The sequence below is a fragment of the Leucoraja erinacea genome, unplaced genomic scaffold, assembly GCF_028641065.1.
Source record: "Leucoraja erinacea ecotype New England unplaced genomic scaffold, Leri_hhj_1 Leri_745S, whole genome shotgun sequence".
In the NCBI taxonomy this organism is placed as follows: Eukaryota; Metazoa; Chordata; class Chondrichthyes; order Rajiformes; family Rajidae; genus Leucoraja; species Leucoraja erinaceus.
In genome coordinates this window covers 39,233-54,424 of record NW_026576669.1, presented here as the reverse complement: position 1 = coordinate 54,424, position 15,192 = coordinate 39,233, and the positions used below count along the sequence as shown (strand labels likewise).

Below are 15,192 nucleotides of genomic sequence, written 5' to 3'. Positions count from 1 at the left end.
CTTCCTGGCTGGTGTAAGGGGTCAGGTGCTTTATGTCCAGGGCCACATACGGAATCCACTGACAGCAGTAGTTGATCATTCATAACCACTGTCACATTCCCCTGGCTGACGTGGGTGGTGCTGTTCTGTAAATGGGGTCTGTGCGGCTCTCGTCCAACCGACAGCCATCTGCTGAGATTATGACTCCAAGGAATTTCACCTCCTTTTGTCCGACATGTACTTTGGAGGGGGAGACTACGTACCCCAATGCCTTTACGAAGTTCAACAACAAAATTATAGCTTCCCTATTCTGCTCCTCCGTTTCACTAGCCACTAAAAGTTCATCGATGTACTGGATCAATGCAGACCCCTCAGGCTTCTATTCACATAATCCCTCATCATAACTCCTCATAAAATAAAGGTCAAACTTCAAACTGGTAAGTTCTCGATTAATCTTACTATTGTATTTATGTAAAGTATTATCTGATCTGAATTGATAAAATGCAAAACAAAGCTTTTCATTTGCCTCAGTAAATGTGACAATAATAAACCTGAACCCAAACCTATAACTTGATCTAATGCGAGACTCGACTGCAATCGCTTCTGTCCCACTAAAATTTGACAAGATTAATGCACCTTTGCAGCCCTTTGAAGTCCACAATGACCACTTTGTTCATGTATTTGAAATCTCCATCATTACGGTAGGGATAGGTTCCCAGTTCAAATGTTAAGAGGCCGATTGGTGTGTCCTTGGTATTATTCTCTCAATGTATTTGTACCAGTGTACAACATGTGCAATGCACAACACCTCTAGTTCCACCATCTCTTCCATGGCACTATTGTATCAATAATCTAGTCATCTCCTCCTGAGTTTTCTTGAGCACATATTGTGTTGTCTCTGGGGATGGAGCTTAATATTTCAGACACTTATGGCATTCCAGAATTTCCCTCACACCATCCTCTAACCTCATACATCTTATCAGCTTCAGGCACTGCACCCAGCCCTAGTTCTCCTTCCACTTAGTTCAATCCAGCCCAGGTGAATTGCAACTCCTTCTAAAGCCAAAGACTCCTGCAGAGGACTGCTTGTCGTGTCACAACATGTGTAAATTCACTATGTAGTAAGGAACTGCAGATGCTGCTTTAAACCGAAGAAAGGCACAAATTACTGGAGTAACTCAGGCAGCGTCTCTGGAGAGAAGGAATGGATGATGTTTCAGTTCAAGACCTTTCTTTAGACCCTATTTCCTGTCTAGAGTCATAGTATTAGTATAGTGTTAGTGTACAGTATTGAAATAGGCTCTTCTGCCCAATTCATCCATGCTGACCAAATTGCCCAACAGAGCTAGTCCCACTTGAGGACACTGGCCCATATCCCTCCAAATCCTTCCTACTCATGTACTGCCCAAGTGCCTTTTAAATGTCATAAGTGTAGCCACCTCATCCTCTGGCCGATTGTTCAATATATGCACCATCCTCTATGTGAAACCGTTTCCCCTCATGTCCATTTTAAATCCCCCCACCTCATGTGCAAAAACAAGGAACCCTTCCTGGCTCTTAGACCCTCAATGCTCGGACCTTGAATGCTACATTAAACCTTGTGTTGTTCAGGTGTTGTTTATAAAGGTATCTGGGTGGATTTGCAATGTTATCTATATTTATTCAGCATTGTCATTACAATCTGAGTTTCATTTTCTATTCCCAATCAGGAAATAGGTGAAACTATAAAGGAACTGTCAGGCATAACATTCAGAACACTTTTAGATTGATTCAACCTGTGAATGCACTGCACCAGCTGAGAAAGGAATACAAAGTGTTTTCCATCCCAGCAACATAATGAGGTAAGGAACATTCCTACTGTGTCTAGATTTACCTGCAGATTATTAATGAGAATATGGTTTACTGAAAATTAGTGGATCAAATTGCAATTCATTTGAACAACTCAGAATGGTAACATCGGCTGGCACGGTAGTTTCGTTTAGAGATACAATATGGAAACAGGCCCTTTGGCCCTCCGAGTCCACACCACTCATTCGCACGTTTGAGAGTCAAGAGTTTTATTGTCATTGTCATTGAGGATCAAGGTGAAGAAGAAGAATATTAGATTATCTGAACCATTCCTAATTGTTGATTGAGGTTAATTTGCTGGTTGAATTTATACTGTACTTCTCGGGAAAGAGATTTGATTTCTAGTATGTTTTTCCTATGAAATGGAAGTTTGCTCTCATTATTAAAATTCTGCTGCTTTTGTCGAAATTTTGCTGAGTATTACAATTGTAAGAAAATGTAACATTATTGAACAGAGTGAACAATTAATTTTAGTGTACATTGAAACAGAAACATTAATCCATTCTTGATACCTGAGTAATTGCAAGTTTCTACCTCCTTAGATACTGCTTCACCTGCTGAGTAATTCCAGGTTTTTACTGTCTTTGTTATAGACATTGACATAGAACAGTACATCACAGTAACAGGAATTTCAGCCCACGATGTATGTGCCAAACATGATGCCTACTTAAACTATGCTCAGAGTAAATGCCTCAGAGAAGGCAGCACTGCTTAGAACAGCACAGTGGTGCAGCTGGTAGAGCTGCTGCCTCACAGTGCCAGAGGTTTCCTCCCACATCACCAAAGATGTGCGGGTTTGCAGGTTAATTGGGCCCTGTAAATTGCTCCTGGTGTGTAGGCAGTGGATGCGAATGTAGGATAACAGTGTGCAAGGATGATCGATGTTTGGCGTGGATGTAGTGAGCTGAAGGTTCTGTTTCCATGCTATAGGTCTAAACTCTAAACCAATTCCTTTTTCTGCACATGCTCCATATCTCCACATTCCCTACATATTCACAGGTCTATCAAAAAACCTCTGAAATGCCACTATCATATCTGCTTCCATCACCAGCCCTGGTATATTGCAGGCACCGACTACTCTCTGTATATAAACCAGACCTTACATCTCCTTTAAACATTCTTCCCCTCACATCATAGCTGTGCCCTCCAGGATTTGGTATTTCCACCCTGGGCCAATGGTTCTGACTATTTACCTTATCTACTGTATACCTGATAATTTTTTTAACTTCTATCGTCAGCCCTCAGCCTCCTGCATTCCAGAGAAAAATCCAGTTTTGTCCAAAGTCTGCAGCTAATACCATCAAATCTTGGCAACCTGCATGTAAACCCCTTCTGCACCCTGTCCAAAGCCTCAACATCCTTCCTGTAATGACGGAAACAGAATAGCAATAATGCTTCTAATGCAGCCTAACCAAAGTTTTACAAAGTTGTAACATGACTTCCTGACTTTGATATTCAACAAGACTAAGAGGGACCATTTGGGTCCCATTGTCACATGGGATTCCTGGTCCCCAACACAATATTCCACCACTCACGCATGGACCCCAACTACACATGAGTGGCTGACGGGTTGCGATGCCTCTGATGCCCCCTCCTCCCCTCACCCGCCCCCCTCCAACTCTGCCCCTTGCCCTTCCCACCCACACACTCACTCCATCCCCCCTCAACCCCCCCATCCACAGTTAGTGGCTCTCGAGCAGCGCAGCCATTTCCTCCCATTGGGTTCCCATTGTGACATAGAACACGCAGGTATTACAGCGCAGGTGCTGCTGATGGGCACAGCAAGTGGAAAAGGGAAGTATTAAAGCTTAAAATGTGAATAGCACATAAAATATAACAACAAGTTAAACATTAAAGATGAGTTCATGTTGAGTCTCTTGTTGTGTTCTGCAGCCGGGGGAGGGGGACAGCTTCAGGCAGGGTCTGTCGGAGGCCATGTAGTGCTGTCGTGGCCAACCGCTGCCTACCCCTGTCACTGCCATGGACTACCTCTGCCACAGCCAACCGCTGCCGCTGCCTACCCCTGCTGCTGCCATGGCTTGCTGCTGCCGCTGCCGATCCCTATCGCTGGCACTGCCTCTTGTGGGGGCTGTCGGGGGCCTGGGGGGGTGGGAGGGCATCTTGCAGCTGGGGGGGGGGGACGGCTTGAGGGGGGGGCTGTCGATGGCCGGTAGGGTGGGGGCAAGCGCCGGCAGCCTGGGGAGGGTATGGCTTCAGGAGGGGGCTGGTGGGGGGAAGAGTCCTGCAGTGGGGGAGGGAGACGGATTCAGGCATGTGGTGTCAGGGGCCGGTGGGTGGGGAGAACATCGTGCAGCTGGGGGAGGGGAACGGCTTCATGCAGGTCTGTTGTGTGGCGGTGGGCGGAGAATGTTCTACAGCTTGGGACGGGGACGGCTTCAGGTGGGGAGCATCCTGTAGACCACTGAGGGGATGGTTCAGATAGGGGCCGATGGGTGGGGGGGAGAGTCCTGCAGCTAGGGGCGGGACTGGCTTTCTGGAGGGCTGGTACATGTTTTGTGGGCTGGAGGGACTGGTTTCCAAAGGACTAGTACGGACATTGTGGGCCGAATGGTCTGCAGCTGGGATCGGCAACGGCTTCTGACGGGCCTGTTGAGGGCCGCTATTGGGGGGCGGAGAGAAGCTCTACTGTGGCCTTCCGCTGCCGTGGCCTGTCGCTGCCCTGGCCTACCACTGCCGCTACCCATCGGCTTCAGGCAGCTTGGGATGGGGACGGCTCACGGCCCCAGCCTCATGCAGCGGCTCCCGGATCCACTCAATGTCTCCTGGCTCATCATGGTGGTCCCCACAGACGCAGCCCCCACTCACTCTCCACACTCTGCTCACTCTGCTCCTACAGCTTTGTTCACCTCGCTGCCAGTGATTGACAGCGGGCACCAGAAGGGGCGTCGCCATCCCGGTGAATGACAGGAGAGAAGACCAAACTGCTGACAGAAGATGAGACCAATCTGCACATGCGCAGTTTTTACAATTTTTAAACCTTAAAGACTTTTGTAATATTCCACCGATCGGAACAAAACTTTGTGCACACAGCGCGGGAGAATGGCGATTAAGGTGGCGATGAATCGTAGCGCTATCGGGAACAGTTTTTGCTCAACTGTAGAAACAACACAAACCAGAAGAGGACATGATGAGAGTTTTCATTATGTATATAGAAATAATAGAATATCGATAGATAGAAGATAGATAGAAGATGCCATGACTGATGAAGACTTTGACCATGCTATCCACCTACGTTGCCACTTTCTGGGAGTTAAACGTAAAGATTCCTCCTCAGACTCCGTCATCCTCTGATGACAAGCGTAATATTCCTCTTATCCTTGTGCAGTCTTACCTTCTCCTTAATTACCCTCTTGTCTTTATTGTATAGGATAGATAGGAAAGGTTTAGAGGGATATGGACCAAAACGTTCAAGCATAAAGGAGGGAATTTGTGGATGTAGGCAAGGTACTGAATGAGTACTTTGGTACCAAATGAGCTCTATGGGACTTTGGTGAAGCTACATTTGAAGTACCGCATGCTATTCTGGTTCCCCTGATACAGGCAGGATGTACTGTTGCAGTTACTCTTGCACTGTTAGCAGCAGGCAATGTTGGGGAAGTTAAAGCCACCCACTATGACACCAACCTTACATTTAAACCTTTGTACAATATGTCTACAAATCTGTTCCTCTACCCCCCGGTGATCAGGATGCCTATAGTACTATCCCATCATAATGACTGCACCTTCCTTATTGTTTACCTCAACCACATTTCCCCAGTGGATGTATTCTCCAATGGGTCCTCCCTGTGTACAGCTGTGACATTCTACCTTATTAGTAGTGCATCTCCTCCACCTCCTTTACCTCCCTCTCTATCATGTCTAAAACATCAAAACCTTGAAGTATTAAACTGCCAGTCCTGTCCCTTTCACAACCAAGTGACTATAATGTTGTAATGGTCACAACATCATCGTTCTATACAGGCTCCAGGCTGATACAGGCTCTAAGTTCAACGTCTATTTCCAAAATACTACTTGCATTGAAATAAACTCAGCTCAGCCCCTCAGCCTCACCATGTTCATTAACCTGTCCCTGATTGTCCTTTCTTTGGGACTAACTTTTCATAACCTCCATCTTCCCATTAGTCTCTCCACTTGCTGACCTGCTGCTCCATTTCCCACCTCACCGACACTCGAGTTTAAATTCCATCGAGTAGCACTAGAATAATTTCCTATGAGATATTGGGTTCCTACCAGTTCAGGAGAAACTAATCCTTCTTGTATGGGTCTCACCCACCCTTAAAGGGAGCCCAATGATGAATATACCTGACGCACTCCCTCCTGCACAAGCTCCTTAGCCATGTATTGAACTGTACTATCTTTCTATTTCTTGCCTCATTAGCACGTGGTATGGGTAGCAATTTGAGGTTACAACATGGATGGTGTAGACAGAACCTTTTTCCCAGGATGGAAATGTCCAACACTACGGCATGGCTATACGGTGAGAGGGGGATCCTGGACAACCTGGAGGTCCTACACTTAACCTACTACCCAACTCCCCAAATTGCAGGACCTCATCTCCCTTCCAAAATATGTCATTGCCATCAATTTTTGCAGCAGTGCAGGTCCCGAAGAGCACAGTGGCCTCCATCATTCATAAATGGAAGAACTTTGGAACCACCAGGACTCTTCATAGAGCTGGCCGCCCGGACAAACTGAGCAATCGCGGGTCAGGGAGGTGATCAAGAACCCAATGGTCACTCTGACAGAGCTCCAGAGTTCCTCTGTGGAGATGGGAGAAATTACCAGAAGGACAACTATATCTGCAGCACTCCACCGATCAGGCCTTCATGGTAGAGTGGCCAGATGGAAGCCACCCCTCAGTGAAAGGCACATGACAGCCCGCTTGGAGTTTGCCAAAAGGCTTGAGAAACAAGATTCTCTGGTCTGATGAAACCAAGATTGAATGCTTTGGCCTGAATGCCAAGGGTCACGTCTGGAGGAAACCAGGCACCGCTCATCACCTGGACAATACCTTACCTATGGTGAAGCATGGTGGTGGCAGCATCATGCTGTGGGGATGTTTTTCAGTGGCAGGAACTGAGAGACTAGTCAGGATCGAGGGAAAGATGAACGGAGCAAAGTACAGAGAGATCCTTGATGAAAACCCAGAGCGTTCTGGACCTCAGACTGGGTCGGAGGTTCACCATCCGCCAGGACAACAACTCTAAGCACACAGCCAAGACAACGCAGGAGTGGTTTAGTGATAAGTCTGTGAATGTCCTTGAGTGGCCCAGCCAGAGCCCAGACTTGAACCCGATCTAACATCTCTCGAGGGACCTGAAAATAGTTGTTCATTGATGCCCCTGAGAGAGCTTGATAGGATCAGCAGAGAAGAATAGTAAAAATTACCCAAATACAAGTGTGCCAAGCTTGTCGTGTCATACGTCTGTGTAGGAGCCATCTTGGGGAACGGCTGCTAACCAGTCCGTCCGTTTAATTATTTTTATTTTGAAGTTTTTAGTAAGTCTTGTGCTTCGTCTGTTGGAGAAATGGACTTTTTAATGTGGGGGGAAGGAGGTAATTATACTTCTAGGTCCCTACCGGGTCGGTGAGGCAGCTTTTTCTCCGGGTTGCCCCGTCGACCCGTCCTCGTGGCCTACCAGCGGGCGTGGAGCGCCGTTTCCTGGCGGGGACCGCACAGCACCTCGGCTTCGTTGGCGGCACAGCGCTGGAGCGCTATCGAGGAGCGGAGTGGGCGATGCCTTGCCTGTGTCGCCGCGCTGGATCGACGCGCTGGAGCTCCGGTGAGCTGTGACCGCCGAGATCAACCCCTCCGGGTTGCGGGTCTGCGGAGCGGAGCGGGCGGCGCCGACTCTAACATCGGGAGCCTGGGAGCTCCAACCCGGCGCGGCCTTGTCGGCTTCGGAAGCCGCGGTCCCCAGCTAGGAAGTGGCCGTTCCAGGTGGCCCAGCCGCTGTGAGAACTCTCACGATGCTGGCGCACCACCCGGCCAGAATGGCCAGGAACATCGGGCCTCCGTAGAGGCATTAGCGGTGGCCTCAATAGGCCTGACTTTGGGTGAACTGGGGATGGGGACTGGACATTGTGTCTTCCCCACAGTGGTATCCACTGTGGGGGGGATGATTTTTTTTGTGTGTAAGTTAACATGTTAGTCTGTGTCCAAGATGGCTATCAGAAGGGAGAGTGGACGCTGGCGCGCTTTAGCTGCCGCTGCTCTCTCTTCACATTGTGTTTTTTGATTTTTTGTCTTTGGAGCGATTTCTGTCTTTAATTTGTGTATTGGTGATGTCCTTATTATTTATTTTACTACGACTATGTTTTTTTCTCTTCTGTTAATTTCTGTAAGGTGTCCTTGAGACTTTGAAAGGCGCCCGAAAATAAAATTTGTTATTATTATTATTATTATACCCAAGAAGACTTGAAGGCTGTAATCGCAGCCGAAGATGCTTCAACAAAGCACTAAGTAAAGGGTCTGAATACTTATGTAAATGTGATATTTCAGTTACTTATTTTTAATTACTTTGCAAAAATTTCTAAACACGTGTTTTCGTTTATTTATTACGGGGTTTTGTTACAAGATTGATGATAAAAAATAATAATTGAATCCATTTTATAATAAGGCTGTAACGTAACAAAATGTGGAAAAAGTGAAGGGGTCTGAATACTTTCTGAATGCACTATATTTGTGAGATTGAGGGACAGACCTGCTTCACGTGGTCTGACATGGAATTTGATGAATTTTCTTCTCTTGCAGCAGCAGAATGGGAGATTTGTTGAAAGAGAAGCTCGATCAGCTTCAGTGTCACTTCACGTGGAGCCCACAGAAGGAGACCATTGACCTGGATGATATGGTGTACAGATTACAAGATGCCATAATCTTTGCAGATAAATATCAAGCTGCATCCTACAACCAACTCGCTTTTGTAAACTGCCTGCAAGGCAACAGTGAGGAAGCTATTCAAAACTTAAAGGAAGCTGAAAAGATTCTGAGGGAGAACCACAAAGATGCATTTGAAAGAAACAGCATCATCACCTATGGAAACTATGCCTGGGTGCATTACCACATGGGACAACTGGACAAGGCCCAGTCCTACCTCGACAAGCTGGAGATGATCTGTAAACCACTCACTGATGGTCCTCGCTATACAGCAATGATACCTGAAGTGTATGGGGAGAAGGGGTGGTCATTGTTGAGCTCGGCAGCTCAATACTATGAGGAGGCTATGAAATGTTTTGAGAAAGCTCTGGAGGAAGATCCCAATAACACGGAGTGGATCATGGGCAAAGCAACTGTTCTGTCCCGTCTGGAAGCATTTTCTGGAACCCCAGAGAGTCGTGAACGGAATCAGTCAGTGAAGTATCTGCGGCGTGTACTGGAGCTAGATCCAGATGATTCAATGGCCATGGTGCTGCTGGCCTTAAAATTGAAAGGATTCAGGAAAAGTGAAGAAGCAAATAAATTAGTTGAGCAAGCATTGCAGAAGTGCAGTAAGAATCCATATGTGCTTCGTTATTCGGCAAGATTTTACAGAAAGGAAGGAGCAGTGGAGAAAGCAATCAATCTATTCAAGCAGGCGTTAGAATTAACTCCACACTCGTGCTTACACACACCACCAAATTGGAATATGTTATAATATTAAACTGAACAACCTTGGTAATATAAATCCTCGCAGCCCCGCAACTCAGCAGCAAACTGAGTTGATCAGTCTATGTATATATCACTTTGGAAAAGCCTCTGAGTGCCGTCCAAAGACAGCTATTAAACCAATGCTGGACTTAGCCAAGATTTACATAATAAATGCAGAGTATTCTAAGGCTGAGGAGATCTACAATAATCTGATGAAATTGGAGGACATCCGTCCAGAAAATGAACAGCAGATATGTTTAGGGGCTGGGTCATTTGAATTCTATCAGAAAGGATCAGAATCAAGTGCCATCAGCCTATTTCTGAAAGGGGTGAAGATTGAATATGATTCAGGAGAACGGAAACAGTGTAAGAAAAAATTGGAGAAGTGGGCAGATAAAAAACTTCGCTATGCTCCACATGACAGCAGAGCTCTTGGTGTGAGAGGGTTAATGTATAAGATGGATGGGAACAAGTCCAAGGCTATTGAATACTTTGAAAAGGCCTTGAAGATTGATCATGAGAATGAAGAATATCTGAGTGCTCTTTCAGAATTACGTCTTAGTGATTGAGCACCACAAGGATGCTTATAATATGCACCAATTTCATCTGATCTAAGGAGAGGTTTGGTGATGTGTGTGTTTTACTGATTATATTCTGATAGCATCTTCTTTGAATGAAGGCTCTACTTATGTGTGTGAAGTTTTCAAAAATGATCTTGTGTTTCACTTAAACAATAAAAAAAAAATTATTCTATTTAAAAAATAATAACACCTCAAGCAAACCAATCAAATGGAATTTAGTTGTGTAAGTGTGGAATTTGTGTTTAGTGTGGAAAGATGGGAATTGGTAAATTGAAGCACGTGGAACCAGATATCATTGATGGTCCTGGCAAGTTTCCTCATCTAAGTCTTTCACTTTAATCATTTACTCTTTATTTTTTCTTGTTTCTCAATGCACAATTATAACTTTGGCATGATTTAATTTTCAGGATCATTATAAGATGTCCTACATTGACATGTCTATTAATTAAAGCTTCAAATCAGAGATTGGTTCTGCCACAACCAAATCGAAGGAAAACAAAGAACAGATCCTTAAAGTGTGCATCCTGCTACAGGGAGTGACGGAGGAAAGGCTGGGGAGGGGGTCTGTTGGGGAGGGGAGGGTACCAGGATAATTAATGGGATTTCAAGAGATGATATTATTGATAAAGGAAAGATTCAAGTTGACATTATCAGGCATAATAATTAATCAAGGACAATGTAGCTACAAAACTCTAATCCAATTTGAAAATACCAATGGATTGGTAATGGAACCAGAAATTGGAAGTGATTAATGGAAAGATGAACCCTTCCACGTGGCCATCCCCAACAGTGTGGATATAGCCAGATGGCATTCCTGTAATACTTTGTACTATAATGACTATAATACTTTATACTCTGTAACTTTGACCAGAAACGTGGCGACTCTTTGTGTACTTTGTGTATTGTATGCAAAATAAAGAATTTCACTGCACCCAAGTACATGTGACAATAAAGTATCATTGAATTATTGAATCGTTCAACCCTTTATGTAAAAAACGTGCCCCGCATATTTATATTAGAAGCAATTTATTTCTAATTCTTGCTCCATTCCTGCTGCCTGACCTGATTGTTTCCAGCATTCTCCACTTCTTACGCACGGCATAACTAGTTGTGAATAATTGAAAGAAGTGCAATAGTAGAACACAAAAATACATGAAACTCAGAGCAGGAATGGAAACCTGGCCCTTCTGACCTGCTCCATCATTCCAAATGACCATGACGGATCTATGCTGGCCTTATCTCCTCTTCTGTAGTAAGTCCCCCATCAAATCAACTCCAGTTTATTGTCAAATGCACAATTACAGTGAGGTCCAGGTACGATGAAAAGTTTGCAATCAGCAGCATCACAGGCACACAAACTCAGACAACACCCAAACACCTTAAATTATACATAAACTCTGCAAATGGGTGGAATCACATTATGTAGCTGGAATATAAGGGGTATTAATGAACCAATTAAAAGGGGCAAAATTCTAGCTCAGTTGAAATCATATAACGCGGACATTTCTTTTCTACAAGAAACCCACCTTAAACATCAAGACCAGATGAGATTGAGGGCGAAATGGATAGGCCAAACATTTCACTCCTCATACACATCGAAATCCAGAGGCACCGCAATTATTATTCACAAAGGAATACCATTCAAATCAAAGAATATTATATCAGATAAGGAAGGGAGATACCTTATAGTCACAGGAGAGATTTATGCTACGCCAATCACCTTGGTAAACATATATGCGCCCAATTTTGACAACCCTCAATTTTTTAATAAAATTCTGAATAAAATCGCAGAATCTAACTATCAAAATGTTATAAATGGAGGAGACTTCAACTGTTCTTTAGATCCGTATTTAGATAAATCGACGCAAAAACAAAGAGGTAATATGAAATCTAAAACTAGTGAACTCTTAAATACATATATAAAAAATACAAATATAGCAGACATTTGGAGGATCGCGAACCCGACTGGAAGGGAATACTCGTTTTATTCAATGGTGTATAAAACATACTCACGTATAGACTATTTCCTAATGGATTCAAAACTAATCCCTTGTACTCTTAACCCAAAATACCACACCAATACGATTTCAGTTTATTCCCCGCTATCTTTTGTTTTAAAACTGGAAGGAATCTCTACGAACAAATCGTTCTGGAGGTGTAACTCGCAAATTTTGAAAGACCCACAAGGGAGTATATATCTAAAAAAACAAATGGATCTATTTTTTGAGATAAATGATACACCAGATATTTCGCCTACTTTATTAGAGGAATTAGGGAATCCTTCAAAGCATTTATTAGAGGAGTCATTATCTCGTATCAAGCTTTTCAAAACAAAAAGAATAAAAATGAACAAAGACAATTAGAAGAACAAATCAGACAATTAGATATAGATAACGCTAAAGATCCAACTATGGATAAACATAATAAAATTTTAATTCTGAAATTTAAGCTAAATAAATTACTATCAGAGAAGTTTATAAGATTATTCCAAATTACCAAACAAGAATGTTTTGAATTTGGGGATAAACCCCATAAACTTTTGGCCCGCAATCTGAAAAAACGGGAAAAAGATCATGCAATTTTAAAGATTAAATCAGATAGAGGGGAATTATTAACACTACCTAAGGATATCAATAAAAGATTTGCTCAATATTATATGAACTTATACACATCGAAAACGCTAATAGACAATAACAAAGCTTTAGAATTTTTGAACGATTGTAACCTCCCAAAATTAGAATTGAAAGAACAAGAGGAACTGGGAGCACAAATTACAGCTAAGGAAATAGAAGACACAATAAACACACTTAAGAATGGAAAAACACCAGGACCAGACGGATTCAGTAAGGAATTTTATAAATGTTTTTACGATACAGTGACCCCACGTTTACAGAAAATGTATACATTTGCTTTTAAAGATCAAACATTACCTGAAACACTAGCAGAATCAACGATCACACTAATACTTAAAAAAGATAAAGATATAGAAGAACCAGGATCATACAGAGCTATTGCTTTGTTAAATACTGATCAAAAAATATTAGCGAAAATACTAGCTAGAAGACTAAGTCAATATGTCAGTAAATTAATAAATAAGGATCAGACGGGATTTATACCTAAGAGACACTCATTTAATAACCTGAGACGTCTGCTTAACATAATGCACTCTCACAAATCTCAAGAACAAGAGTTATCTATCATTTCATTGGACGCAGAAAAAGCGTTTGATCAAGTAGAATGGGATTATATGTTTAAAGTATTGCAAAATTTTCAAATGGGAGAGAGCTTCATCGCATGGATAAAATTATTATATAACAAACCCACGGCTAGAATATTAACTAATAATATATTATCTATGAAATTCCAATTAACAAGGGGTAATAGACAAGGGTGTTCATTATCACCGCTATTATTCGCTCTGGTAATTGAACCTTTAGCTGATAAAATTAGAACACATCCTGACATCTATGGGTATAATACAAAATATTCAAATAACAAAATATCCTTATACGCAGACGATGTATTACTATATATCACAAAACCCCAAATCAGTATACCAAACATATTAAACCTAATCAAGGATTTCGGATCTTTCTCAGGATACAGAATAAACTGGAACAAAAGTGAAATTATGTCAATAAAACCAAAAGACTAAACACATCTTTTGAAATTCCCCTTTAAAATAGCTACAGAAAAATTTAAATACTTAGGAATTGAAATCACTAGAAATTATCACGGTATGTTTAATGCTAATTATAGCCCCTTACTTAAGAAATTAAACAAATTCTGGAAAACGCTGCCGATGTCTTTAATAGGTCGAATAAATGCTATAAAAATGATTTTTTTACCACAAATCCTTTATTTATTTCAATCAATTCCAATATATCTTCCAACATTTTTTTTCAAAAAATTAGACTCACACATCACAAACTTTATATGGGATTATAAATCCCACAGAATACAAAGAGCACACCTCAGTAAACCAAAAGAGATGGGTGGTCTAGCGCTCCCTAACTTTATGTACTATAATTGGGCGGTAAATATTAAAAATATGATTCACCTGCTGGACAACTCTGCCCAGCAGGTGGACTGGATTATAATGGAGAGAGAGGACTGCGCTCCTGATAATACAGGAGCGACTCTCCTCTCACCAACGAATTTGAATAACAAACATTATAATAAAAATCCAATGATACATAGTACAATTAGAACTTGGAAACAAATAAAACAGAACTTAAAATTAAGAAATCTATCTCTGCTAATGCCAATAGCCAATAACCCTTCGTTTAAACCCTCAATTATAGATAAATCATTTACACAATGGGAAAGAACGGGATCAAAACGCTCGGAAACCTGTATGAATTAGGGAAATTATTACCATTTCAACAATTACAACTGAAATATAACTTGAAAAATAATCAATATTTTAAATATCTTCAAATCCGTGATTATCTGAAAAAATATACAAAGGACTATAATAATATGCCCCCAGACTTATTAGATGAAGCCATGAAGATAAAGGCTGAATCAGCAAATCTAATATCATATTTATATAATATTATATTGAATATAGAAATACCTACAACAGATAATATTAGAAGAGACTGGGAACAAGAATTAGCTATAAAAATTTCAAAAGAGAGCTGGGATAAACACTTATTATATGTGCATAAATGCTCGATCAACGTACGACATACTCTAATCCAATATAAAACATTACATAGACTATATTATTCAAAAACTAAAATAAATAAACTTTTCCCCAATGTCTCACCCATTTGTGATAAATGTCAGGTACAAGAAGCTAACATAGCGCACTCTTTTGTTTTCTGTATAAAAATCGAAAAATTCTGGAACTAAATATTTGAAATCTTCACAAAATTGTTTAAAACAAAACTACTACCCAGAGCAGAATGGATCATTTTTGGAATATCGGAAGGTAACCCAGAATTAAATATGTTTCAAAAGAATTTACTTAATTATGGGCTAATAATCGGAAAAAAGCTTATACTTAAATTTTGGAAAAATGCTCAAATACCTACAATAAAAATGTGGATTTCAAACATGTTCGAAACATTACACTTGGAAGAGATGAGACTCCTCCTAGCAGGCAAAGCAGATGACTTCCAAAAGACG

General features: G+C 41.9%; 1 protein-coding gene across 1 annotated transcript; it reads left to right on the top strand.

Moving 5' to 3' along the window:
- The first annotated feature begins 1,628 nt into the window (after positions 1-1,628).
- Positions 1,629-12,325, top strand: LOC129694648 (interferon-induced protein with tetratricopeptide repeats 5-like). Its single transcript, XM_055631379.1, is given in 3 exon segments — positions 1,629-1,820; positions 8,603-9,446; positions 9,448-12,325. Coding segments are annotated over 3 exon segments (1,446 nt in total). The 5' UTR covers positions 1,629-1,815; the 3' UTR covers positions 10,045-12,325.
- The last annotated feature ends 2,867 nt before the right edge of the window (positions 12,326-15,192 follow it).